At 44.1% G+C, this 25,747-nt stretch overlaps 1 protein-coding gene across 1 annotated transcript; it reads right to left on the bottom strand.

Annotated features, from left to right (window-relative positions):
- Positions 1 to 80: 80 nt before the first annotated feature.
- NRBP1 (nuclear receptor binding protein 1) lies at positions 81 to 11,101 on the bottom strand. Its single transcript, XM_021697754.1, is given in 19 exon segments — positions 81 to 633; positions 710 to 765; positions 995 to 1,058; positions 1,145 to 1,198; positions 1,405 to 1,540; positions 1,638 to 1,688; positions 1,832 to 1,937; positions 2,109 to 2,241; positions 3,462 to 3,560; positions 3,715 to 3,773; positions 3,958 to 4,041; positions 5,523 to 5,598; positions 5,600 to 5,618; positions 5,957 to 5,997; positions 6,150 to 6,239; positions 6,870 to 6,971; positions 7,423 to 7,545; positions 7,733 to 7,962; positions 10,920 to 11,101. Coding segments are annotated over 19 exon segments (1,800 nt in total). The 5' UTR covers positions 11,092 to 11,101; the 3' UTR covers positions 81 to 528.
- Between the last annotated feature and the right edge of the window lie 14,646 nt (positions 11,102 to 25,747).

Below are 25,747 nucleotides of genomic sequence, written 5' to 3'. Positions count from 1 at the left end.
GCCCGCGCCCCCTGGCGGCGAAGCCGCGCGCGCACGCGCGCACACACACACACACACACACACACACACACACACGACGCTTTTAGCAAAAAGTAGACTTTTATTACAGCAGCAACTGAGGCGAATCGAATGGCCCCCCAGGGCCACCACTGCAGCACCACCCCTCTCTCCCACCCCGTCGGCCCCAGCGGGATTGTAGACTTCAGCTCCCCCAGTGCCCGTGGGCCTCCTTTCCACACAGGCTGGGCGGGAGCCGGCAGATCAGCTACTAGCCCCCAACTAGAAGGCGGCTGCTGAGAAGGCCCAGGCCCACGTCTGTGCAAAACAAGTAAACAAAGTGCAGAGGGGAGGAAGAGTAGGGGAAGGGGGAGGGTGATGCTCAGAACCAGGGAGCCCCAAAGCCCTCCTGAATAATAAAGGAGAGAAGGGGCTTCACAGGGTAATACTGACTGGGGGGAGGGGGCAGGAAGGCTGTTGCACGTCTAGTGACGGCCACAGCTCTGATTAGGGGCCTGGCCCGAGTGAGCTCTAAGAGGAGACGGTGACAGCGGCTGAGTTGAGGGTGCTGTTCCTGGCAAAATTGAACTTGTTCAGGGTCTCCTCTAGCAGAGAAGTCAGTCGGCTCTGGTCAGCCTGGGGGAGAAGAGCTGGGTGAGACACGGCGAGAGGAGAATGGAGCGGCCAGGGCGGCTGAAGGCAGAAAGCTCACCTCGCTAATGAAGCCCAGCTGCACCAGCTCAGCTGCCAACTCCGGGATGTTCTCATCTGACAGAGAAAAGGGAGGCGGTGAGCACGGTGTGCAAGTAAGGGGCCCACAGCCCGTCAGGTCAGCCCAGCTGGGAAAGAACGATACAAGCAAAACTGCCACGTCTACCTATTTGTTCTATGTGCGTCAATGTGTTGCTGCCCTGTAACCTTCTTCCCCACCCCTAAGAATGTCCCTCACAGATAAGACTCAGAGACTCTCATCCTCGGAGGGAAAGGAGAGACTCACTTGGCATCAGGTCACAGCTCAGGTGCCGGTTGAGTTTGTCCTCCAGCTTCAGAAGAAGCGTCAGCTGGAGAAGAGGACGGTCAGAAAATGAGGCTCCCCTTCTCCACCCCCAGCCACCCAGCCCTCTGCAGCCCTGGCCCTGAGCCTTACGTGGTGTTTGACTCCCTCCTCCACTGACTCGATGTTGCACTGCATCAGCACCACCTAGGGAGAGGGGATGCAGAGGGTCACCACAGTAGTATTACCAAGAAATAAAAAGCCCCGAAGAGCTAGAAGACTTTCCAGCCTACAGGACAAGCTTGCTAGAAACCAGAAACACATTCTTTTCTCTAAAGGACAAAGCCTTATTTGATGTGTCCTCTTCTCCCTTCCACCATGACCACAGAGACCTGCACAGCCCTCAGCCCCACCTTGCGGGTCTCCACCTCAGCTGGTTCAGGTGTTGGAGTCTTGACAGAGGGGGGCACAACAGGTGACGTCACCTCCTCCTGTTGTGGCTGCTGGGGCCGAGGTAGCCCAAAGGCTGTCAAGGGGTAGATCCCATTCCTAGAGCAAGATCAAACAGGTCACACGGGCTCTGTGAATGTCTCAGGACACCCACCCTGCTTCTTCAAGCAAGCCTTTCCTCTCACCCTTCTCTCACCTGACATCTTCAAGGAATTTATCCAATTCCAGAGCCGGTGACTGAGAGTACCTGCAGGAGAAGAGAAAGCACATGAAAGGAAGGAAATAAGCAAAACAGCTGATTCAACAATTCCCAAAGAATGGACAGCTGACAGAACCCCCAGTGGTAGTGACAAATCTGTCCCTTTCAGACCCTCTCAGTTAGTTACTCACAAAGTCTGTACTGGTTCCCTTCCTGGTCCTGCAGGAATTTCAGCCAGTACAGCACTGGTATCCATGTTTTTGGTGATCTCCTCCAGAGCATTCTCTGGGATCATGTCTGGAGGGCATGATGAAATGGAAAGTTATTAGATTAATGTCCCAGAAGGCCCAGGGATCCTGGGGGGTAAAGAATTCCTTTGGAAGTGGAAAAGGAAAGAGAGCATTGCTAGTGATAGTTATTAACGCTCCGGACAGGTAGAAAATTCCTAGCAGGGCCAAGGGGACTCACGTTGGTGTCCCACAATGCAGTGGGCAGCAAGGAGTTTGAGCGAGGGCACTTCAAACAGTGCTGGGTGGAACAGAAGTTCTCTGGCTGTTGGTCTGCGAGCAGGCTCAGAATGCAGGCACTTTTGAATGAACTCCTACAAATGGGAATGAGGAAGTAGAGCGGGAATCTGGCAACCAGACCACTGCGTTCATCATGATACTTCATCACTCATACTTAGGACAGGCTTTATACATACTAGGTGGTCAGCACTGGCTGAGGGAGTAAACTGTTACATGTATCTGAAAGGGCTTTGAAGATTCTAAGGTATTAACATGAAAGGTATTGTTCATGGTTTTTCTGGTTTTAATTGTTTTTCTATTCTCCAACCACAAGCTTTCTCTTTTTTTTTTACTATTCAAACTTCCAAATTCTTTTTCCTGATATTCCTACTTCTTATTCCTACTTCTGTGCTTTAACAGCCCACTCACTGTCTTCCTTCCTCTCCGACCCTCACCAAAGTTACCTCTCTATTCCCAAACCTATCTGCTGTGGTCAACAGTATTCACCATCTTTTTATTTCCCAAGCCAACTACCACAATTTCCTTTGTCTCCTACAATCACTGATTAAGTTCACTGGCTTTCCCCAAGCTTCCTCCTCACGCACACACACCCCTTTCCCACCTCCCGTAGGTCCCATGATGATTAACCTGCTTTTCTTTTCCTCCTTACAAACCTGAAGACCAAGAAGGTCATATACCTAATCTGTCACTCCAATGCCCCAACCTAACAATGAACTAGAAATTTACTCCACACTAGCCTCAGGACTTCCCACTAGTCTCCCTGTTACACTGTCTAATGAGTTACAAACTACCCTTGTTTGAACCTTCCTGTCCAGCCTCTACTTACTGTAGTCTATCTATACTGATTCATAACCTTATACCCTTTAAATCTTAGCTTGTTATTTCAGGGCACTTTTCCTACATAAAACTATGTAAATATAAAACCCCAAATGACAGATTTAATTCAAACTGGTCAATCTGTTTAAAAATATCAAGATGGTTGTCTGAGAGCATATACCAATTACCTGAAGTAACCATTAAATTAGTTTACCTCCAGGTAGACACACCTAAATTAACACACAATCTTTACCCCCAATACTACCCATCTTAAACCCTTAACTTGTGTGTGTATATACACAAAAAACAACATAGGTACCACCTAGGGAAATATTCAAATATTCACTGCTTTTGCCTGTCCTTTCTGCTTTCTGTTTTCTTGCTCTTAGAAGACAGCATATTTCAAGTAAGTAAAAAGGAAGAAAAACCTAAAGAACATTTCAAAGTCTGTTCAGGGAGTGATCCAGAAGATTCTTACCCTCTGTAATGGGTCTTCTAGAAGCTGGATGGCACTGCTGATAGCTTCCTGTGGCACATATGAGGACTCTCCATTGCCCTGAATCTCCAGCACTGCCATCTGCAGTGAGGGGGAACAGAAAAGACCAGCAGAAACTTCAGAACTTCAGTGCTCCAGAATCACGCCCTCAAGACCTTACTTGTCCTCCCTCCATTTCCCCCTTCCATCTTCTAACTTGACCCCTTTCCAACACCACTGCTTGTGGTTTCCTCACCTCCAGTGCACACATGCCAAAGGAGTAGATGTCCACTGCTGTTGTCACATTAGTGACTTCTAGGGAAAACAGAGAAGCCTTTGGTGAATCAGAGGATGGGGGGAAGGGGTTGCAGAAATGCCTTTTAAAAACTTTTTGTAAGCCAGCAGAGAACTAGAAGTTTCAGTTCTATTACCTCTGGGCCTCGGGTTATAAGGTGGAAACCTGGAGAACAGGGAGAGGGCAGAGAAATTGGTGCCTCACCTCCATACTCTGGTGCAAAGAAGTGTAGATTCTTCTGCTCTTCCCGACAAGTCTTCACATGATTGTTGATAGTGTCAGGAGCCACTGGGAGTAGGGGAGATACCCACAATCTGACCACCATCAACAAAGCATAGTCTCACTCCAGAGAGAGGTCCCCAAAAGCCAAATTCTCTCCTGATGACTCTAACCCTCAAGGCGCAAACCTGTCCTTTTCCCCATCTTGAACCACAGACTAAACATGAACACCACCTACTTCCCCTTTCTTGGGTCAACTGCTTCTCATTTAAGGTCCCTCATTCAGCAGCAACAAACACTCCACACTAAACTAATAGGTATATAGGGACCTTGGGCTGGCCAAGAAGCAATGGAGGCTAAAGAAAAACTTTTGCTTGTGATCTGCTCACCTTCCCCAAAGCTCAGGAGTATCTAATCCCTGTCACATGAAAACGTGTGGTCTAGTTCTTTCAGCTACCCTGCAAATAGCATAAAAACACAGGCAGCCCTTTCTAATCTGGGAAAATTAAAGATCTCAGAAACCTGGATAAAAAAGGTAAGAAGGATTAACAGTACAACCAACTAGATACCCTCCTTCTTACCCACCTTTGCTGACTAAAACTCAAAAACAGCTCAAAGTTGAACCAATACCCTTGAATCAGTCTCATGTTTAATCCACCAAAATTTTAGACTCCTGCTCTACTCCCTTATTCCTCAACATTGCTGCCACAGGCCTTAACGAGGAACCAGGGCCGGGCCCAATTTGGACTCACTCAGATCGTAAACAATGACAACAAATCACAGAGAGTCTGGGAGCACAGTATGATTTAGGGAACCAGCCTGATGATGAAGGGAAATAAGAATCCAGGACATAAATGGCCAGCCAGGCAGAATCCACAGGAAACAAGCAAGTTATGGAAGAGCAAGCAGGTGGAGGGCTGGTAGGGAGAAGCCAAGCAGGCATAACTAGGCAGGGGAGGTAGGGGAACAGGGCTTGCTCCCACGACTGCATGCACTGGGCAGCCGCAAAGGGGAGCAGACGGAGCACAAACAGAGCCCCACAATGGGGCAATAGGGAGCTCTCACCATTAGCAAAAATCCTATGAAAGACTGTTGGGAACAGAGCAGCCCGTAAGCGGGAGGGAGGAAAACAGAGAGAAGTTGTGAGCAATGGAGCAGCCAAGCCCCAGACAAATGGACACACAAATCACACAAAGACACAGCACACAGAAATGTTATACACAGCACACAGATACACGGCAAATGAAAGCACTCACAGCAGGCACAACCTGGAACCTCCTTTGGTAGGGTCTGGCCCCAGGGGCTCAAGTCAGACCTTAGACCCATCTTGCCCTTTTCCAACCTCCTACCAAGATCTCTGGATTAATCCACTTCCCTCCAAAAAAGGTGTAAGATCAATCCTACCCCCTAATTACCCCTAGCAAAGTCCTATCTCTTACCACCAGCCCACACCTCAGAATTTTGCTCTACTCTCCCCACTCCTTTCACCTTACCCCCATGGTTCCCAAATTCCCGAGGCTCCCCTGCCCAGAACCTCTCCCTCCCCTCACCAGAGCCAATCTTGATGAGTCCGTTGTGCTGGATGAAGATGGTGTCACAGGTCAGGTTCCCATGGATGATGGGGGGGGTCACAGGAGTGCAGGTAGCTGTGGGGGCACTGGGCTGTTAGAGGGGCCACTGGGAAATTAAGGGCAGGGGGAACCCAAGGGTTAAGAGGAGCAAGGGCCTGGTCTCTTGCTGGTGACCACAAAGATAATCCCCACACTCTGAATCTCCATTATGCCTCATGAGTTAAATAGCTGGATAAGCACTAGGAGAAAGAGGTGGGAGATAGCATCGTGGTTAGGGCATTAGGATGGACCCTTTAAAAGACAATTGGGGCCTAATCTCGACAGTACAGGACAGTATAGAGTAGTGCCCTAAAATCTGTTTGGAGGAACTAAACCAGGAAATAGGGGAAAAACACTAACCAGATCCTACTTACCTAAGGGCAGAGAGGATTTGCGTGCACCAGCGCTTCCAAGCCTGGAACAGTTTGATCAAAGGGTCAGCAGTAATCCCCTCTCTTAACCCTCCAACTAGTTCTCCTCCATCCCTTCCCGATTAGCTTCATAATTAATATAATCTTTTTAAAACCCCCAAACCAGCCTAAAGCTTTGTCTGCTCTCCCTCCATACCTTTTCATTCATAGTCTTGTGGTTCTTTTTGGTCTTCTTCAGAAACTGCTTAAGACTCCCAGATGACATGTATTCTGTGATAAAAATGACCTGGAGAGGCAAAGCACTCAAATAAGGACTTAGAGTAGAAATGATCCCCTACCTGATGACATGTATACCAGAAATATATTACATTTGGAAGTCTGGTGGTGGTGTTTTTTTTAAGTTTCCCTTTTGTTGTTAGCACTACTTCCTTAGATTTAATAGGACGAAAAAAACTACTGAACAACAAGAGCTATGGGAAGTAGGGATGCCTGGGTGATTCAGTCCGTTAAGCGTCTGCCTTTGGCTCAGGTCATGATCCCAGGGTCCTGGGATCGAGTCCTGCATCGGGGGGGGTCCTTGCTCAGCGGGGAGGCCGATGCGGGACTCGATCCGGGGACTCCAGGATCATGACCTGAGCCGAAGGCAGTCGCTTAACCAACTGAGCCACCCAGGCGCCCAAGTAAATAAAATCTTTAAAAAAAAGAAAAGAGCTATGGGAAGGAAACAAAAGTTTGCTCATTTCTGTCCCATCCATCACCAGACAAAAGGCATAGGACATAGACAAAGCCCTACTCTCATCTTCACAACAGCTGATTTCAGTTTTGTTTCAAAACTACCTTATTTTCATCTCTAAATGTAAAAAGAACAATAAATGTAGCTAGTCTCTTTGTGGTAAACTCAAGAGAAAGTTCTTACCCTGGCCTTGTTCTCTTTAATGTCAGCCCAATACTTGTGAAACTTAACAATGTTGAGATGTTCCAACTGAATCAGATTATCAAACACAGCACGGACCTTTTCCTGAGAGCAGGGGAGAGAGTGGATAACAGGGTTCAGAAATCACTATAATCCTGAAAAGCCGTTCCTTATCCCTCCCCAGAAATGATCTAATCCCGACATACTCTCCTCCTACTCAGCTTCTCAACACCAATTCCTCTTTAACACCTGCATTCTTTTTTTTTTACTTAAGTTCAATTAATTAACATATAATGTATTATTTAAGGTGTACAGGTCTGTGATTCATCAGTCTTATATAACAATCAGTCTTATATAGCACTCACCACAACACATACCCTCCCCAATGTCTATCATTCAGCCACCCCATCCTCCCACCCCTTCCTCTCCAGCAACCCTCAGTTTGTTTCCTAAGATTAAGAGTCCCTTAGGGTTTGTCTCCCTCTCTGGTTTCGTCTTGTTTCATAACACCTGCATTCTAACACCCCACAGGCTACATCCTTTCACCATTACCTACCTCCTGCAGCTTGTAGTTCTTGCGTTCAGAGAACTGGACCTCATTCCACACAACCTCTACACCCTCCTCTGTATCCATGGCCAGGTATGCACTGTCAATACCTGGTACATTCCGTTGATTCACCTGAGAAGAAATTCAAATGGAAAGGAATTATTAAAGTTGCCTTATAAACCCTCCATTTTAATACTCTACATGATCATCCTCTCCTAGGCTCTGATCTGTTAAAGTTTGGTCTGCCCCTTTGAGACTTTCCCCTTCCACTTTGCACTTAGAATTCACTCCCCCAAGAGTGACACTACAACCACCTTACCTCTTCTCGCCTCTTCTGCCACCGCCCACATGGTGACTCTTCCAAGATCTCAGACTCATCTTCACTTTCTTCTTCTTCCTCTGGGGAAGCAGCTGAGGTCGTGGAGGTCACAGGAGGTGACACTGACGTCAGGCCAGGAGCTGAGGATGAGGATTCTACCTTTGGATCTGAGCCACTGCTGACTACTGTCTGGGACTCCCCCTCCGACATGCTGGAACAAACACTCAGGCCTGCATTGGTTGGGGCAAGGATGGAGGGAGAAGGCAGAAAGGGTCAGGATAGATCCATAAAGATTTAATTCTGGGGCACCTGGGTGAGTTCAAGCCCCACATTGGGCTTCATGCTTAATCCTAATAACCTCATCTGGGGTTAAAAAGAAAACAAAACATATACCTCCCTTATTTCCTTTAAATCCAAAATCAAATTAACCCTGTCTGAACACAGAAACAGTAACTACTCTCTTATCTAGAGAAGGTAACTTATCTTGGTTGAAGATGACCCACCAGAAGTGGCAAACCTAAGATTTATGACAATACAACCCCCATTAGTAAGGTCCAAATGAATGGCCAAATCAGGGACAGACACCACTCCTTCTCAGCAATACTCACCCAACAGCCTTCCCTTTGAATCCTCACCTGCCTCTATTTACACTGTGCTCAAGAACTAAGCTACATGGGCCCTGTTCAGAACAGATGACCCCAGACCCCAAAATGTTCCACTGATTCAGCCCTAAGGCTGGAATTGTAGTACTCTCAGCGAATTTATCCAGCTGAAACCCTCAGCTAATTTATTCCATTAGAATTCTGGTATTTGCTATCTGTCCCTCCTATACACAGATCAAGTCTGCCAGTCGATGCTGAGGCTACCCTTGGCCCAGGTGACTGGCAGTGGTTAGTGACTTCATCCCTGATGATCTCACCTTCCCTGTGATGTGAGTGTGCAAATGGGTATTGGTTAGCCACATTTTTTTTCATTCACTCATTCAACAAATGTTTATTAAGCACTTACTGTAGGCTAAGCACTGGGCTAGGTACTTGAGATACACTAGTGAATAAAATAAATGAGATGCCCACATTCATGGAGCCACAAATTTAAGCTGATATAGAACTTCCAGCTTCCAGCTTTCATTTCATTCACATGGCTCAAAGCGCCACCCTCTGGGATACTAGATCTGACAGAGATATTCCCTCAAGAACAAATAACTCAAGGGGCACCAGGGTAGATCAGTCGGTTAAGCATCTGTCTTGGCTCAGGTCATGGGTCCTGGGATCAAACCCAGAGTCTGGCTCCCTGCTCAGCGGGGAGTCTGCTTCCCCCTCTGCCCCACCCCCCATGCGGGTGGGCTCTCCCTCTCTCAAATGGATAAAATCTTAAAAAGAAAAAAATTTTTAAAAAAAGAACAAATAACTCAAGATACGGCAGTTACAGGAAAAAGTACTATATAGTATAATATTTTTTTCAAGATACATGGCTACTTGGAAGAAAAAGAATTCTCAAAAGCTAAATGTCACTAACTTGTCCAGACAGTCACAGGACAACCGCTGAATGTTATTCCAAATCTCTAAGAACAATGGCTGTGAAGGAGTTGAAACCTGTGTGTGCTGGGCTCAAAGGAAGGCTCCAGTAAGAAAGTGACATTCTGGAAAGTAGATTTCCTCCTCTAAGTCAGTTCAGAATACGGAAGCCTCTGACTAACACCAATCTTTTGAAAAGCCCTCATTTTAGAACTCTTGGATACCCACTTCTGCCAATCTCCACCCCCAGCCTACACTATATTCAACCCAAATCAGGAGATTCTTATTTGACGACATTCTAGTAAATACCAGAGAACCACAACACACTACAGAGAAAATCTGGCAAGATATTCTTTCCCTGTTATTTTCTAGGTCCTGCCTATCACAGAGTTTATTCAACCAGCCAAGAAAGCTACTATCTGTATATCTTGGTAATCTACCAGAAAATGAGTTAGAGATCATTTTCTTTTTTCTTCCCCTGAAAAATAACTAAGAAAACAGTAAGAAAGTTCATATGGATTACTTCCTAGAGATATTTATAGAATGCATCTTAAATCTGAACAGCTAAGTAAAATTTCCAGCTAGATTACAATAGGAAGTACCAGTGGAGTTCTAATACAGGAAGCCTGTAACCAATGGACTCTAAGGAAACCTCTGGACTCAGGGCGCAGACAATCCACACAACACCACAAAAGAAGCCAAACCTTTACCGGTCACAGACATGTCCTTGGAATGTGCTTGTCTTCTCCCTCCCCAAGCTTTCCCCAGCAGGCAAAATGAAGGCACTGCCCAAGATCCCCCAGCACTTCCCCTCCTGATGAAGAAACCATTGTAACGCTGGGATTTTCATCTCAGGGTCATTCAGAGGTGTAAGAGATCACATACGGAAAAGGTCATTTACGCCCCTACAAGGGAATCTCCTCGCCGCCTCCAGCAACCCCGAGAATAGTGTGTTCACTTCTGAGCAGTGTAGGTAGATCATCGCGCAAAGTTTTTCTCGGAGACTTTTATTTATTGGACTGCAGCCCCTCTGCATTTCAACTCCTCGGCGACAGCTCGCAGGCCACGGGCCTCTGAGCTACCCTCACCCCGAGCAGACCAAAGGGCCTCCGGGACCCACAGGACTGTCCGCTCAGACGTCAAGCAAGCGCAGGGGAAGGCTTCACGCTCCAACAGGTCGCCCTGCCCGCTGTCTGCAAGGGAGCGTCTGCAGTCCCGCAGGCCCGGGAGCCAGCGGCCGCCACCTCATCAAAGGCCGGCCCCGCGGCGCCGTCAGGGGCGCAGGCCACGCCCCCGCGCAGTCGGCGCGCCGGCCTCCGCCAGCAGGCGCGGCCCCGACGCTGCGCTTCCGCAGGCCGCGGGGCCCGCCACCACCGCCCCCGCCGCCGGCCCCGCCTCTCGTCAACCCCAGTTCGACGCGAACGCCCCGGCCTCGCGCCCCGCGCCGGCAGAATTCCGGGTCGCCGCCACTCAGGGCAGGACGGGCAGGCCCGGCAGAAGCTGTGCGGCCCGGGCGGCCCCTCGGCTCCGGCGGGCCGGGCCTGGGCCGCCGAGCGAGCAGAGCCGCCACCAGACACCCGCCTGCCGGGCTCCCAGCACCCCGGGCCGCGGAGGCCGACCTTTCCGTCCTCTCGCCGAACCCCTTCCTCCCGCTCATTTCCCTCGGCGCTCACCTCCTGACTCCGCTCCCCGCAGCCTGCGCTTCAGCTCCAGCTCGGGTTCGGGGCCGCGGACCAGAAAGACTCCCTCACAGCTGCGCTCCGCAGCGCAACCGAACTGCGGGCCCCGCCCTCGCGGCGTCCCGACCAACAGATGGGCGGTGCCGCACTGCCGTTGGGTTTCCATTGGATGAGGCGGTCAAGATGGGCGGTGCCCCGGGAAGACGGTCACTCGCTGGCCTAGTCTTCAACCCGGTCTCCTCCCCTTGAGCCTGTCCGGCGGAGACCTTTCGGAGCCTTCGGTGTGTTCGGTCTCAACTGGGGCTGGTCTCTCTGTCCATCCCTCCGTCCAGCCCAGGTGCCCCCGATGATTCTGCTGGGCGAAAGGAAGGCCTTCCCTCTCTTCTTGAAGGCGCCATGACAGTTCTGGTCCGACTGAAAGACAAAAGGAGCGAAAGACGTAGCCTCAATCCGGGAGGAGCGCCCACCCACTTTCATTATTTGGGGGGGCGAGACTGCGCAGGACACCAATTCTTCAGAAAACTTAAAAATTTTTCTGAATATATTCTGAAAATTGCATAGCACTGATATTTGCCAAAACTTTGCAAGAGGTTTTCACAGATAACTCGTTTGATCCTCGTAAGAAATTGAAATCATTCGGGGCGCCTGGGTGGCTCAGTTGGTTAAGCGACTGCCTTCGGCTCAGGTCATGATCCTGGAGTCCTGGAATCGAGTCCCGCATCGGGCTCCCTGCTCGGCGGGGGGTCTGCTTCTCCCTCTGCCCTATTCCCTCTCGTGCTCTCTGTCTCTCATTCTCTCTCTCTCAAATAAATAAAATCTTTTAAAAAAATAAAAAAAGAAAGAAATTGAAATCATTCAATGCTAATTGACAAATGCAAGAAAACTGAATCAGAGGCATTAAACTATTCACCAAAAGTTGATAGGAGCCAGATCTAGCATCCAAACAGATTTATCAAAGGCTTCCTTGAAAAGATGTTTGGGAAAAATTTGGATTGACTTCGAGGAAGTGGAAAGAAAAGATTCTGGGTGAGCCCGTTGATCTGCGAAAACTAAACGCTGAGTCTGGGCGGTATAAATTCGCTCTGCCATTAGACGTCTATTATGGAGGGAGGAAGATGAATCAACTATCACAACTTGGGAATGTCATAATCACTAAATTTCACTGCCCTTAAAGGGAATCTCTAATCCTTCTTAACTAATATAAAGAAGGATCCTGTATCTGGCAAAAGCCCTCTCATTTTCTCAAAATAGTTCTTTTTGCAACCGATCTCATCCTTTGATTCTTCTACCTTTGAAAGACAGGACTCACACACTCTTAGAAATCTGCTGGAAGTTATGGATCTTGTCTTGGATATTTAAAAAATGCATTTGTCCACCAAATTTAGCATATAATTTTAGAAGAGTTGAGGTTAAAGTCTTTGTTCTAATCTTCGAAGGAAGATTGTTCCTCCTCTCCAGATTAACTTTTTTTCCTTGTGGGCTCCAAAGCAATTGGAGCACCTGGTCCACTATAAACATTCATTAAATATGAGTTGACTTTATCATTATAGTTTCTCATTCTCTTCTGTCTGGTCCTTGTCATTATCAACCTTACCTTTTCAACTAGCTACTTCTTTCAAATACGCATAGGGGACCCATTAGCATCCTCCAACTCTCATTTTTAATTTTTCATGTTTAAAAATCTCAAACACTGCATTTTCGCCACCTCATTTTTTTCTGCCTTAAAAAATAATACACATCTGTTGTAAAAAAAAAAATCAAAGTATTTCAAAAATATTTAACATAGTGTAACAATATTTATGTAATAGCTTCTATGTGCTATGTTCCACCATTTTAATTGCCTTATGACATATTAACTCATTTAATACTCACAAGAATCCAATGGAATATTGTGAATTAACAATTGCTATAGAATGTGAAAATCTCTTGTAATCCTACTTCACCAAAATAATTAAGACTTTGATGTACGTATCTCCATTTTTTTTCTGTCCGTATTGGGCTCCCTGCTTGGCAGGAAGCCTGCTTCTCCCTCTCCCACTCCCCCTGCTTGTGTTCCCTCTTTCGCTGTCCCTCACTCTGACAAAAAATAAATAAAATCTTTAAAAAATAAATAAAAATAAAAAATAAAATGAAAGCAAGCTAATACTACATAATCTTTTTCAATTTACTGTAACTTTTTCCATGGCAGCTCATATAGCATTAATGTAATTTTTAACCACTGTAGAGTATTCCATTGTCCAACATTTAATTAGTAACTACCAGGGGGCATCAGGGTTATTTCCAACATTTATTATTATAAGTAAAGCTGTAATAAAATTCTGCTGCACACATCTTTGCCTGTTTGTGAAAATTATTTTTATATATTCTTAAAAATGGAATCGCAAAGTCAAGAGCTAAGAACATTTTAACTTGAATAGATATTGCCAAGTTACTCTTCAAAAAGATATCAAATAGTATCAAGAGTATGCTAGGGTTTAGGGATGCCGGGGTGGCTCAGTCGGTTAAGCAACCAACTCTTGGTTTTGGCTCAGGTCATGACTTCAGGGTCGTGGGATTGAGCCCCGCATCAGGCTCCTTGCTGAGGATAGCATGTGCTTGAGAGTCTCTTTCTCTCTCCCTCTGCCCCTGTCCCCACCACTGCCTGCGCATGTGCTCCCTTTCTCTCAAAAAAATAAAATCATTTAAAAAGAGTTGTTTAGGTTTACATCAAAATTGGTAAGATTCAGAGATTTCCCATATATTACTGCACCCCATATGCATAGCCTCCCCCATTATCAACATCACTCACCAAATGGTATACATTTTACTGAGAATGAACCTACATTTACCTATCATAATCACCCAAAATCCATAGTTTACCTTAGGTTCACTCTCGGTATTGTACATTCTAGAGGTTTGGACAAACATATAGTGGCATATATCCATCATTATACAGAGCACTGTTACTGCCCTAAAAATCCTCTGTGCTCTGCCTTCCCATCCCCAGCAACCACTAATACTAAAATCTCCATAGTTTTGCCTTTTCCAGAACATCATGTAGTTGGAATCCTATAGTATGCAGCCTTTTCAAATTGGCTTCTTTCATTTAATGATATGCATTTAAGGATCCCTCATGTGTTTTCATGGCTTGATAGCTCATTTCTTTTTAGCACTGAATAATATGCAATGCTCTAGATGTACCACAGTTTATTTTATCCATTCACCTACTAAAGGACATCTTGGTTGCTTCTAACTTTTAGCAATTATGAATAAAGCTCCCATAAATATCTGTGTGCAGGTTTTTGTGTGAACATAAGTTTTCAACTCCTTTGGGTAAATACCAAGGAGTGAGATTTCTTTTTTTTTAAATAGGTAATTTATGAAGTTTATTTTTATTTAAATTCAATTAACACGTTGTGTATTAGTTTCATAGGTAGAGTTCAGCAATTCATCAGCTGTTTATAACACCCAGTGTTCATTACATCATGTGCACTACTTAGTGCTCATCACCCAGTTAACCCATCTCCCCCTTCCCCTCCAGCAACCCTCAATTTGTTTCCTATGATTAAGAGTCTCTTCTGGTTTGTCTCCCTCTCTGATTTCATCTTATTTTTCCCTCCCTTCCCTTATGCTCCTCTGTTTTGTTTCTTAAATCCCACATATGAGTGAAATCATATGATAATTGTCTTTCTCTGAGTTATTTCGCTTAGCATAATACCCTCTAGTTCCATCCACGTTGTTGTAAATGGCAAGATTTCATTTTTTTGATTGCTGAGTAATATTCCATTGTATATATATACCACATCTTATATCTATAATAAAATCTTAAATATATATTAAATATACATTTATATTCTTATAATTTTAAATATATATTATAAAATCTTAAAAAAAAAAACTACCCAGCTGTCTTTGAAATTGGTTGAGCCATTTTGCATTCCTACCAGCAATGTACGAGAGTTTGTGTTCTTCCACGTCCTTACCAGTATTTTGTGTTAGTGTTCTGGATTTGGCCATTCTCATAGATGTGTTATGGTATCTCATTTTTTTAAAAGATTTTATTTATTTATTTATTTATTTATTTATTTATTTGCGAGAGAGAGAGATTGAGAGAGCACACAAGCAAGGAGAGGGGCAAAGGGAGAAGCAGGTTCTCTGCCAAGCAGAGAACCCCATGTGGGACTTGATTCCAGGACCCTGGGATCATGACCTGAGCTGAAGGTAGATGCTTAACTGACTGAACCACCCAGCTGCCCCAGTATCTAATTTTTTTAAGTTTTCATTTCCATGGTGATAAATTATATGTCACACCTTTTCATATGCTTACTACCACCTGTATATGTTCTTTGGTGAGGTGTTTGTTAGGGTCTTTGGCCCATTTTTTAATAGGGTGGTTTTCTTCTTTCTGAGTTTTAAGTGTTCTTTGTATATTTTGGATAACAGTCTTTTATCATGTGTCTTTTGCAAACATTTTCTCCCAGTTTGTGGCTTGTCTTCTAATTCTCTTGACATTGTCTTTAGAGCAAAAGTTTTTAATTTTATTGAAGTCTAGCTTATCAATTATTTCCTTCATGGATCGTGCCTTTGGTGTTTTATCTAAAAAGGCATCAGCATACTCAAGGTCATCTAGGTTTTCTCCTATATTCTCTTCTAGGAGTAGTAGATGTTTGCGTTTCATATTTAGGTCTATGATCCATATTAGGTTAATTTTTGTGAGGTGTGTAAGGTCTGTGTCTAGATTCTTTTTTTTTTCATGTAGATGTCCAGTTGTTCCAGCACCATTGTTTTCATATGTTTATTGCCCAATTGCATTTCCTCCTCAGTTTTTTGCCTGCTCATGTTCTTTGTGAATTTTTTTACTGGGTTGGTCATCTTTTTCTTATTGGCTTGTAAGAGCTCTTTGTATATTAGAAAAATCCCATTGTCTTCCTAATCTCTTACAATGTGAATCCCATCCTATCTCTTTCTCTGCTGAAGCTTTTCTCTCAGCTTATTATAAACTTCCACTCCCAAAGCCCTTTCTCATTCTTCATTCTGCATGACCTCTTAGCATTTGGGATCGCTGAACAGCTCTCTTACTTTTCATAACAGTGATTTATTTCATTTCTTTTTCAACTCTTATCCTAATTTTTCTCTTATCTTTTTCTATCCTTCCCTCCTATTAAGCTGCTTGTTAATGTGCTCAAAGTTATAGTCTTTGTTCTCTCTATACTATGCTTTAGAAAATATATCCATTGGGTGTATCACCTGAATAATATTAATATTTATCTCTAGCACTCTCTTTCTTCCCAAACTCCAAGACAGTATTGGGTACTCCACTGTCACTTCGAAACTAATTTATCTAAATATTCCCACTGAAGGTCAGTAATCCACCTCAAGAATCATTGGGAATAGAAACCAGATGACTGGGTGACAGGGTGGGAGAGAAACTTCTTAAATACCCATTTATGCCTTTTGAACTTTGTGCCTTACAAAGGTAGCACATACTTTTTCTTCAAAAAGAAACAATATTTAACAAAGAAACAATTTATTAAATAATCATAGAATAAAGAAAGGCAGGGGCTCCTGGGTGGCTCAGTCGGTTGAGCGTCTGACTCTTGATTTCGACTCAGGTCATGATCTCAGGGTTGTGGGATCTAGTCCTGCACTGGGCTCCATGCTGGGTGTCTAGCCTGCCTGGGATTCTCTCTCTTCTCTCCCTCTGCCTTTCCCCACCTCTCATGTGTGCTCTCTATCTAAAAATAAAAATAAAAATAAATTTTAAAAAAAGAATAAAGAAGGGTAATGCTTTGAGACCACCCACATCTATTTGTCTAATTCTAAACTTGCCAAGTGACTTGCTGACCTCATCTTCCTTGTGGACTACAGCTTGCATTTTGACATGCTGGTTACACAACTCTATAAATTTACTAAAAATCTTAGAATTCACAGCGAGTGAATCTTATTTTCAAACCATACTTTATGGTATGAAAATCATACCTCAATAAAACTGTCCAGACTCTTTCAAGATCTCGGTTTCCATAGATCAGGGCAATTGGAAAATTGATTGGATTTCTGCTCCAAGCTTTTCTTCTTCAGTGTGAGACTCACTAGTCATGCCTGCAATCAGATCATTCCTCTAGGCACATGATGTGGATCCTTTTTTCCAAAAGAGCCTCTTTCACACTGAAGACAATCAAAAGAACAAAAATGCTTCTTTGCCTCAAGCTTGGCATTTATATTTCCTTAGGACCTTAAATTAGGAGGAGTCTAGGCTTCCTGATAATTATGAATTACCTGAGGCACTTTAAAACATACACATTTCCAGGACCTTCCCGGGATCAACTGGATCCAAATCTGGGGGGAGGGGGAGGACTTGGGTATCTGTATGTCTAACAATATTCCCAGGCAATTCTGATGCAAGTAGCCTGGCCTGTTATTAGGCTGAAGGGTAAAAACTATCACCTTAGCACACACCTTATCCCTGTCTAGGAATGATTCCTTGGGTCATTGCCTCATAATTTAGGCCTCTGAGCTTCACTGTTTAATTAAATAGGAACATTCAACTCTATACCTCTATATCATGTCATAAGAAATTGAATCAACTTCTAAGATAAACATAATGGATAAATAGGGGCCCTGGGGAATAAAAAACCAGACGCCCCATGTAAATTAATAATTCACCTGAGATTATTTGATTTCCACAATTGTATTCAATTATGCTTAGGTCAAATTCATCTATAATTTATTTTGCTCTATGTTTTACTGTCATAAAAGTAATATCTGTCTTATCTCCCAGGAATGTTGTGAGTTTAAAGTAATTATCAGGTCATTCCACAGTTTTCTCTGGGCCGAAACTCTAACGTAAACCTTTTCTGTTTGTTTTTACCTTTGTTGTAGTAATAAAGACAACTTTCTTGGGGCGCCTGGGTGGCTCAGTCGTTGGGCGTCTGCCTTCGGCTCAGGTCGTGGGCCCAGGGTCCTGGGATCGAGCCCTGCATCAGGCTCCCTGCTCGGCAGGGAGCCTGCTTCTCCCTCTCCCACTCCCTCTGCTTGTGTTCCCTCTCTCGCTGTGTCTCTCTCTGTCAAATAAATAAATAAAATCTTAAAAAAAAAAGACAACTTTCTTAAATCTAAAATTATGTCCTGATAAAACATAGATTCAGACTATAAGGAAAGGCCTTTGGAGATCCCTTTTTAGCATGGGTAGTCTAAGGCTCCATTATTTTACAGCTTACAGTTGTACTTCCAGGCTTGAAACAAGAGAGGAAAATTCAATTGAATTAAACAAATATTTATTTAGTGGTGACTATGTGTCAGGCACCACACTACGTAGTGGGGTAACAAATGAATAAGACAAAGTTCCTGTCTTCAAAGAGCTCCTATTTATTTGAGAAGATAGGTGTGTAAACAAAAAAGTTACAACACTTGGGGCACCAGGGTGACTCAGTTGGTTAAGCGTCTGACTCTATTTCAGTTCGCGTCATGATCTTGGGGTCCTGGGATCAACACTCAGAGGGGAGTCTGCTTGAGGACTCTCCCTCTGCCCCTCTCCCCACTTGTGCACTCTTTCTAATAGATATTTTTTAAAATTTTATTTATTTGAGAGAGAGAGCACACAAGCAGGGGGAGAAGGAGAAGCAGGCTGCCTACTGAGCAGGGAGCCCAATGCGGGGCTCTATCCCAGGACCCTGGGATCATGACCTGAGCTGAAAGTAGATGCTTAACTAACTGAGCCACCCAGACGCCCCATAAATAAATAAATCTTTAAAAAAAAAAAGTTACAACACTTAACAAGAGCAACAACAGAAGTATGTATATAGTTCCATAGGCTGAATAGAGAAAGACGTGACTGACTTCATGGAAGAAAGATACCTGGAAAGATGTGGCAGGCTGAATAATGGCCCCCAAAGGTACCCACATTCTAATGCTTGGAATTTGTGAATGTTACCTCATAGAGCAAAAGGGACTTTGCAGATATGATTATGGATTTTGAGTTGGGGAGATTATCCTGGATTATCAGGATAGGCACTATCACAAGTGCTCATAAAAGAGGGAGGCAGAGGGACATTTGACTACAGAACTGAAAGAAATGTAACCACGGAAGCAAGAGGTTGGAGTGATACCAAGGAATGCAGGCAGCCTCCTGAAGCTAGAAAAGGCAAGAAAATGGATTCTTCCCTAGAGTCCTCAGAAGGAACCAGGATTGCTGATACCTTAACTTTAACTCAGTGAAATTGATTTCAGACATCTGGTCTCCAGAACTGTAAGAAAATTAATTTGTGGTGTTTTAAGTCACCAAGTTTGTGGTAATTTGTTGCAGCAGACAAAGGAAACTAATACATAACGTTTCCCAGAGAACAAGACTGAGACCTGTCTGGCCTGGGTTTTAAAGAATGAATAGGAGTTCAACTGGCAGTTAAAGGAGGGAAGAACAGTCCAGAAAAGACTGAACTCTCCTTTTCTCTGACTCTCCAGACTCAGAAGATAGGAATTAGACCATAAAACCTATGATTGTCCACTCCAACTTTTGTGACATATGCCTCACTTTTTAGCAGTAAGAGTTGAAGATTTCCAACATAGGTGTTATTTTTTTTTCCCCTTTCCCTCACCTCTGGCTTTTCACATTGAAATTTAATCTTTGTTGTTACAAAGTTTCTTATATCTGGGAAAGAAGAAAAAACTCTCCAGGGAGAACATTCTTAAGAAAATAAATCTGATAAGGACACTTGTTTATTATTGGATCAAGCTTGGAACAGAGGGTGACAAAACTTCCTCCAAAAGCAAGTAAAGGAACTCCTTGTTTTTTGGGACTAAGAGAAATAAAATAGTAAAAATAAAAAGTAAGAGCTCTAAACCAGGTATAATTGAAGAGAGAATAAGTTAATTGACTCAGAACACCATGCACACACACACACACACACAAACACATAGTTGAGAGAGGGAAGCTGTATTGAAAGCCGTAACACATATAATAAGAATTCTAGAAAAATATAGAAAAATATAAAGACAATGATGGTGAAAGTGTCTGAAAACATTAAGAATTTTAAAGTGTGGGGGCGCCTGGGTGGCTCAGTTGGTTGAGCAACTGCCTTCAGCTCAGGTCATGATCCTGGAGTCCCAGGATCGAGTTCTGCATCGAGCTCCCTGCTCAGTGGGCAGTCTGCTTCTCCCTCTGACCCTCACCCCTCTCATTCTCTCTGTCATTCTCTCTCTCTCAAAAATAAATACAATTAAAAAAAAAGAATTTTAAAGTGTCGATAAAAGACATTAGGCCTCAAATTTTAAAAACAAACTCTTAGTACTAATAAAATAAACACATGCTGAAGCATATATGGATATTTACAAAATATCAAGGATAAAGAGAAAATGGTAAAAGCTATCAGAGACATGAGAAAGAAACGGATTACCTATGGAATGACAGTAAGACTGATAGAACATTTCCGTGTAAACTTAGAATTTTATTTCCAGCCAAACTTTCATTAAAGAGTGAAGGCAAAATACATTTTGATACGCCAGAAACAATGAAGGGATTTAAAAAAAAAAATACCTACCCAATCTCACTGAAAGACCTATTTATAAACAAGAATTGATAAAACTGCTTGGGAAAAACTTCCACTTCTGGCCATGATGTTATAACAGGACCAAATTTAGCCAGAACACTGGTTAAAATACATAAAGCAACAGTTTTCAGATATTGGATAGCAGGCAGCACACACAGGATAGTGGCCCGAGAGAAGGGAAAGGGAAACAAAGTAAATCCCGTGAGCACCCCAGCTTACTGCCTAGAGTTTTCAGGCTATTTTGTGGAGAGAGGAAACCCAAACAGAGCCTGACAATATCCTTGCATTGAGAAGACAGAGTTGAGAGTTCAGGGAGACCAAAGTGGCTAATATTTCCAGGGCAGAGAACCAGAAAGGATGGAGTTACACAGAAAAATAACTATGGAGCTTTGTAGAAGGATCCTCTCAAGATTTCTTTTGTGAACTGAGCTGAACATACACATGAGGAAACTATCAAGGCTGAGGAAAGAACCATTTGAGAGGAGCAGACAGAACAGTGGAAAGAAAGCCATTTTGGTGAACGGCGGGATTCCAGTGGGCAGATTTCCTATTACTGCTGTTTGTCCCTAGCAAACTGTAGAGCCAAGGGATTACAAATATAAGGTCATTCATTACTTTGGGTTTTTTTTTTTTAAGATTTTTTAAAAAATTTATTTGACAGAGAGAAAGAGAGAGAGAGTACAAGGAGAGGGAGCAGCAGGGAGAGGGAGAAGCAGGCTCCCTGCAGGGAGCCCGACGTGGCGGGGCTCCATCCCAGGACCCTGGGATTGTGACCTGAGCCGAAGGCAGACGCTTAACTGACTGAGCCACCCAGGCGCCCCAGTCATTCATTTCTTTGAATGTGAGCCTCAGTTAAGAACGTTTGTCCTCACGATGACTACAAAAAGCTGCAGGGTTTTTCTAAGTAACACTGTGGTTTTCATGGGCCAGTCTGTCAGACTCAGCTTGTGTGTCCTCAATCCTCAACAGCCAATATAGCAAGGGTTCTCTTACTAAAGGATTTCGAGGAATCCCTAAGGACTGGGTAAGTATGCCACAGATCCTCCCTGGAAATTACTGTTGCTTTTGCCAACTCTCCCTGCTCCCAAACACTGATGCTCTTGAACTTTGCCATCAGCTCCTACGGGCTCTCCACGTGGTCCCACCCACTGGACCTAGATCTCTTTACTTTATTCCCCAAAGCTTTAACTATTTAACAAGACACAGAGGCACGACATTAAAAACAAAGAGGAGCCCACAGCTGCCGCTAGACGTGGCTGTTCTTCAGATTCCTGATAAGGCCGAGCCAGCTCAGCTGGCCCACTTGTCCCTGCAGGAGCTCCAGGCTCGGCCACTTCTTGGAATCCTGATGCCAGCATTAGGCATGGGGCCAGAGACAATCTTTTCCAGTTCAAGGCCTGCTTATTCCCACTCTAGAATATTTGACTGAGGAACTGTCCTTTTCCTTAGGGAGAAAAACTCACCTCCAACGTTGGCCTGCTTATTAACACAATCCCAGGAGTCATGGACACTTTCCAGACGTTGGATAGTTTGGCTGTACGTAACACCATTTTGTGATAGGCTGGTTGTTCAGGCCAGTCTGTTCTCTTATAGGAGGTGCAGAGGTAAGATTCACACACTCCTCAGGGGGGCTCCAGTTTTGTGATCACCTGTGAGCAAACACTTGAATAAAAACATACATAGGTCTCCTAAGAACAAGTAAGGATATTTTTAAGAGACATTCCAGTCTATAATCTTATTTAGGAGGGAAAAATCTCTTTTTTTCTGCAAACACACAGTCCTGCAAAACATTTTATGTTACTAATAAATAAATTAACTCCAGGGGCACCTGGGTGGCTCAGTCGGTCAAGCGGCTGCCTTCAGCTCAAGTCAGGATCCCAATTGGGATCGAGCCCCGCATCGGGCTCCCTGCTGAGTAGTCTGCTTCTCCCTTTGGCTCTCCTGCTCATTACTGCTTGCTCTCTCTCTCTCCCTCTCTCTTTCAAAAAAATACATAAAATCTTAAAAACAAAACAAAACAAAACTCCAGCATCTCAGTTTGAAACATCTGAATTTTGGTTATGTCATTTCAAGATTTTCTTTAGGATAAAGGTGGAATATTTCCTTTATGTATGTGTAGAGGGCTCATTCTGGTGATTTCCAGGAGTAAAGGTGGATGGCTGCAAGATGAATTTATATCTGGCCTTCTAGAAAGACTGCAACTTTAATTTTTTTTCAAAGATTTATTGATTTGAGAGAGAGAGAGAGAGCAGGGGGAGGGGCAGAGGGAAAGAATTCTCAAGCCAACTCCCTGCTGAGCATGGAGCCAACTAGGGGCTAGGTCCCACAACCCTGAGATCAGCACCTGGGCCAAAACCAAGGGTCGGACACTCAACCAACTGAGACACCCAGGTGCCCCAGAAGACTGCAACTTTAAAATATAACACTTCTTTGACATTAAAAAAAAAAAAAGTTGCATTTATTGGGCACCTTTTAAAACTAAGGAGTACAAAGAGGAGTATGGGTTGGCCCAGAACCTCAGAAATGGACTCTTTCCCCTCATTTTCCTAACAACGTTAAAATATTGCATTCCTTCTTTCTTAGCTCTAAATCTTGCCCCACACTTTTTTTCCCTTCCCTGGATCAATCTTTCACCTTTAGTCACACACAGGAAAGAATATAGTATCAAAACTACTGAGCTTCTGGGGCGCCTGGGTGGCTCAGTTGGTTAAGCGACTGCCTTCGGCTCAGGTCATGATCCTGGAGTTCCGGGATCGAGTCCCACATCGGGCTCCCTGCTCAGCAGGGGGTCTGCTTCTCCCTCTGCCCTCTTCCCTCTCGTGCTCTCTGTCTCTCATTCTCTCTCTCTCAAATAAATAAATAAAATCTTTAAAAAAAAAAACAACTACTGAGCTTCTGGGGTACCTGGCTGGCTCAGCCATACATTGTGCAACTCCTGATCTTGGGGTTGTGAGTCTCATGTTGGGTGTAGAGATTGCTTAAAAATAAAATCTTAAAAACACACACACACAACTGCTGAGCTTCCAAAGACAATATCTTATGAATAGTATAATATCATCAGAAACAGGATGTGAAGGAAGTACATAAAGAGTCAAAAACAGAGTTAGGAGCTCTAGGAAAAGCCTGGGGAGGGCAGGGAAGCCCAGAAGGACTGACTTCCCAACTTCTCACCCTCCTCTCATTCTCTCCTCACTTAACATCTTCCATATGCAGGTTGAGTTTCTCTTTTTTTTTTTTTTTAAAGATTTTACTTATTTATTTGACAGAGAGATTGATAGCGAGAGCAGGAACACGAGCAGGGGGAGTGGGAGAGGGAGAAGCAGGCTTCCCGCGGAGCAGGGAGCCCGATGCGGGACTCGATCTCAGGACCCTGGGATCATGACCTGAGCCGAAGGCAGACGCTTAACGACTGAGCCACCCAGGCGCCCGCAGACTGAGTTTCTCAATCTGTGGTTGGCCATCCTCTGGGGGTCTTGTATTTTCAAGGCACTATGAATTTTCTATGAGCATCTTAAAACTTTGTGCTTTAAGTTTTATAATATAAGTGTGTTAGCTGATTTGGGATCATCGGGATTAACACTATATTTTGAGTGATCTTGAATTGAACTGGTGTCACATTATACTCTGAAGTTAACCTTTTAATTTCAAGGAAATGTTGCTTGGCCTTGGGGGTGGGGTGCAGGGTGGGGAGGGGTTCCTTGAATCTCTTGGGACCTGCATAAGTATGTCTCAATGGTTCATAATTTCTCATGTTTGGAAAACACTGGCTTGAACTACCTTCTCCTGTTTTCTCCTTTCTCTCATGAGAGGCTAAAAGACACAAAACTGTTGACGGGTATTTGGGGGTGCCTAGGTGGTTCAGTCGGTTAAGCATCTGCCTTCAGCTCAGGGCATGATCCCAGCGTCCTGGGATGGAACCCTGAGTTGGGCTCCCAGCTGAGCTTGGAGCCTGCTTCTCCCTCTCCCTCTGCCTGTCGCTCCCCTTGCTTGTACTCTCCCTCTCTGTCAAATAAATAAAATCTTTTTAAAAAAATGACTAGTATTTGTTAGTTTATCTTCAATGTCTGACCAATTTGGGAGCTAAGAAAATACAAGCAATCTAGTGATTTTTTAAAATAAAGCAAAGGTGATACTGGGATTTAGAATTGTGAATATGTGTAGGAATTGCCAAATGCTTAGTTGTTTTCTATGTACAACAAACCAATCCCATGCCTTTATCTCTTGTTGTTGAATAAACTTGGTACATATTTTAAATATTTTATTTATTTATTTAGAGTGTGCAGGGGAGGGCATGCCTGCGTGAGCAGGGGAGAGGGGCCAAGGGAGAGAGAAGATCTCAAAGAAACTCCCTGATGAGCAAAGAACCCCACTCAGAGCTAGTACTCATGACCCTGAGATCATGTCCTGAGCCAAAGTCAAGAGTCAGACGCTTAGGGGCGCCTGTGTGGCTCAGTTGTTAACCGTCTACCTTCAGCTCAGGTCATGATCCCAGAGTCCTGGGATGGAGCCCCGCATCAGGCTCCCTGCTCTGTGGGAAGCCTGCTTCTCCCTCTCCCACTCCCGCTGCTTGTGTTCCCTCTCTCGCTGTCTGTCAAATAAATAAAATCTTAAAAAAAAAAGTCAGTTGCTTAACTGACCAAGCCACCCAGGCACCCCATCTTGCTATATATTTTAGAGACCATTTTATCATTGGGCCAGCCCCTAAAGTACATGTTCAGGAGCTTCTTCTGTGACTATGTTTGATCAGTCACATTTTTGAAGCTCATAGCTTAAAGACTCGGGAAAATCAATCTACCAATATAATGTTTTGGGTTCTTTTTCAGTTAAAAATTTTTTTTGCTGCCTATCAAAGCATGAAATCTTTGTGTCCTTGGAATCATATTTTACTTGTTTGGGGGGAAATGGGGATAGATAGGGAAAGGATAATCTTAATATTCTCTGTCTCTTTTCCCATGTCTTTCCCTGAGCCCCCTTACAATCTCCATTTCCCCGCTCTGAGACACCGCCACCTTCCCAGTACCTTGCCTTTTTTTTTTTTTAAGATTTTATTTATTTATTTAACAGAGAGAGAACGTGCCTTGAGAGAGCACACGCAGGGGGAGCAGCAGAGGGAGAAGCAACCCTCCCCCCTTAAGCAGGGAGTGGTGGGGCTCCAGCCCAAGACCTCATGACCTGAGCCAAAGGCAGATGCTTAACTGACTGAGCTACTCAGGTGCCCCAACCTTGCTTTTTCTTGAGTCATATTTTTTCCACTTTTTTCCTTGTCTATTATTCATTTTGTTTCAGATCATCTATTTTTTT

The sequence above is a fragment of the Neomonachus schauinslandi genome, chromosome 10 (assembly GCF_002201575.2).
Source record: "Neomonachus schauinslandi chromosome 10, ASM220157v2, whole genome shotgun sequence".
Lineage (NCBI taxonomy): Eukaryota > Metazoa > Chordata > Mammalia > Carnivora > Phocidae > Neomonachus > Neomonachus schauinslandi.
This window is presented reverse-complemented; position numbering and strand designations above follow the sequence as displayed.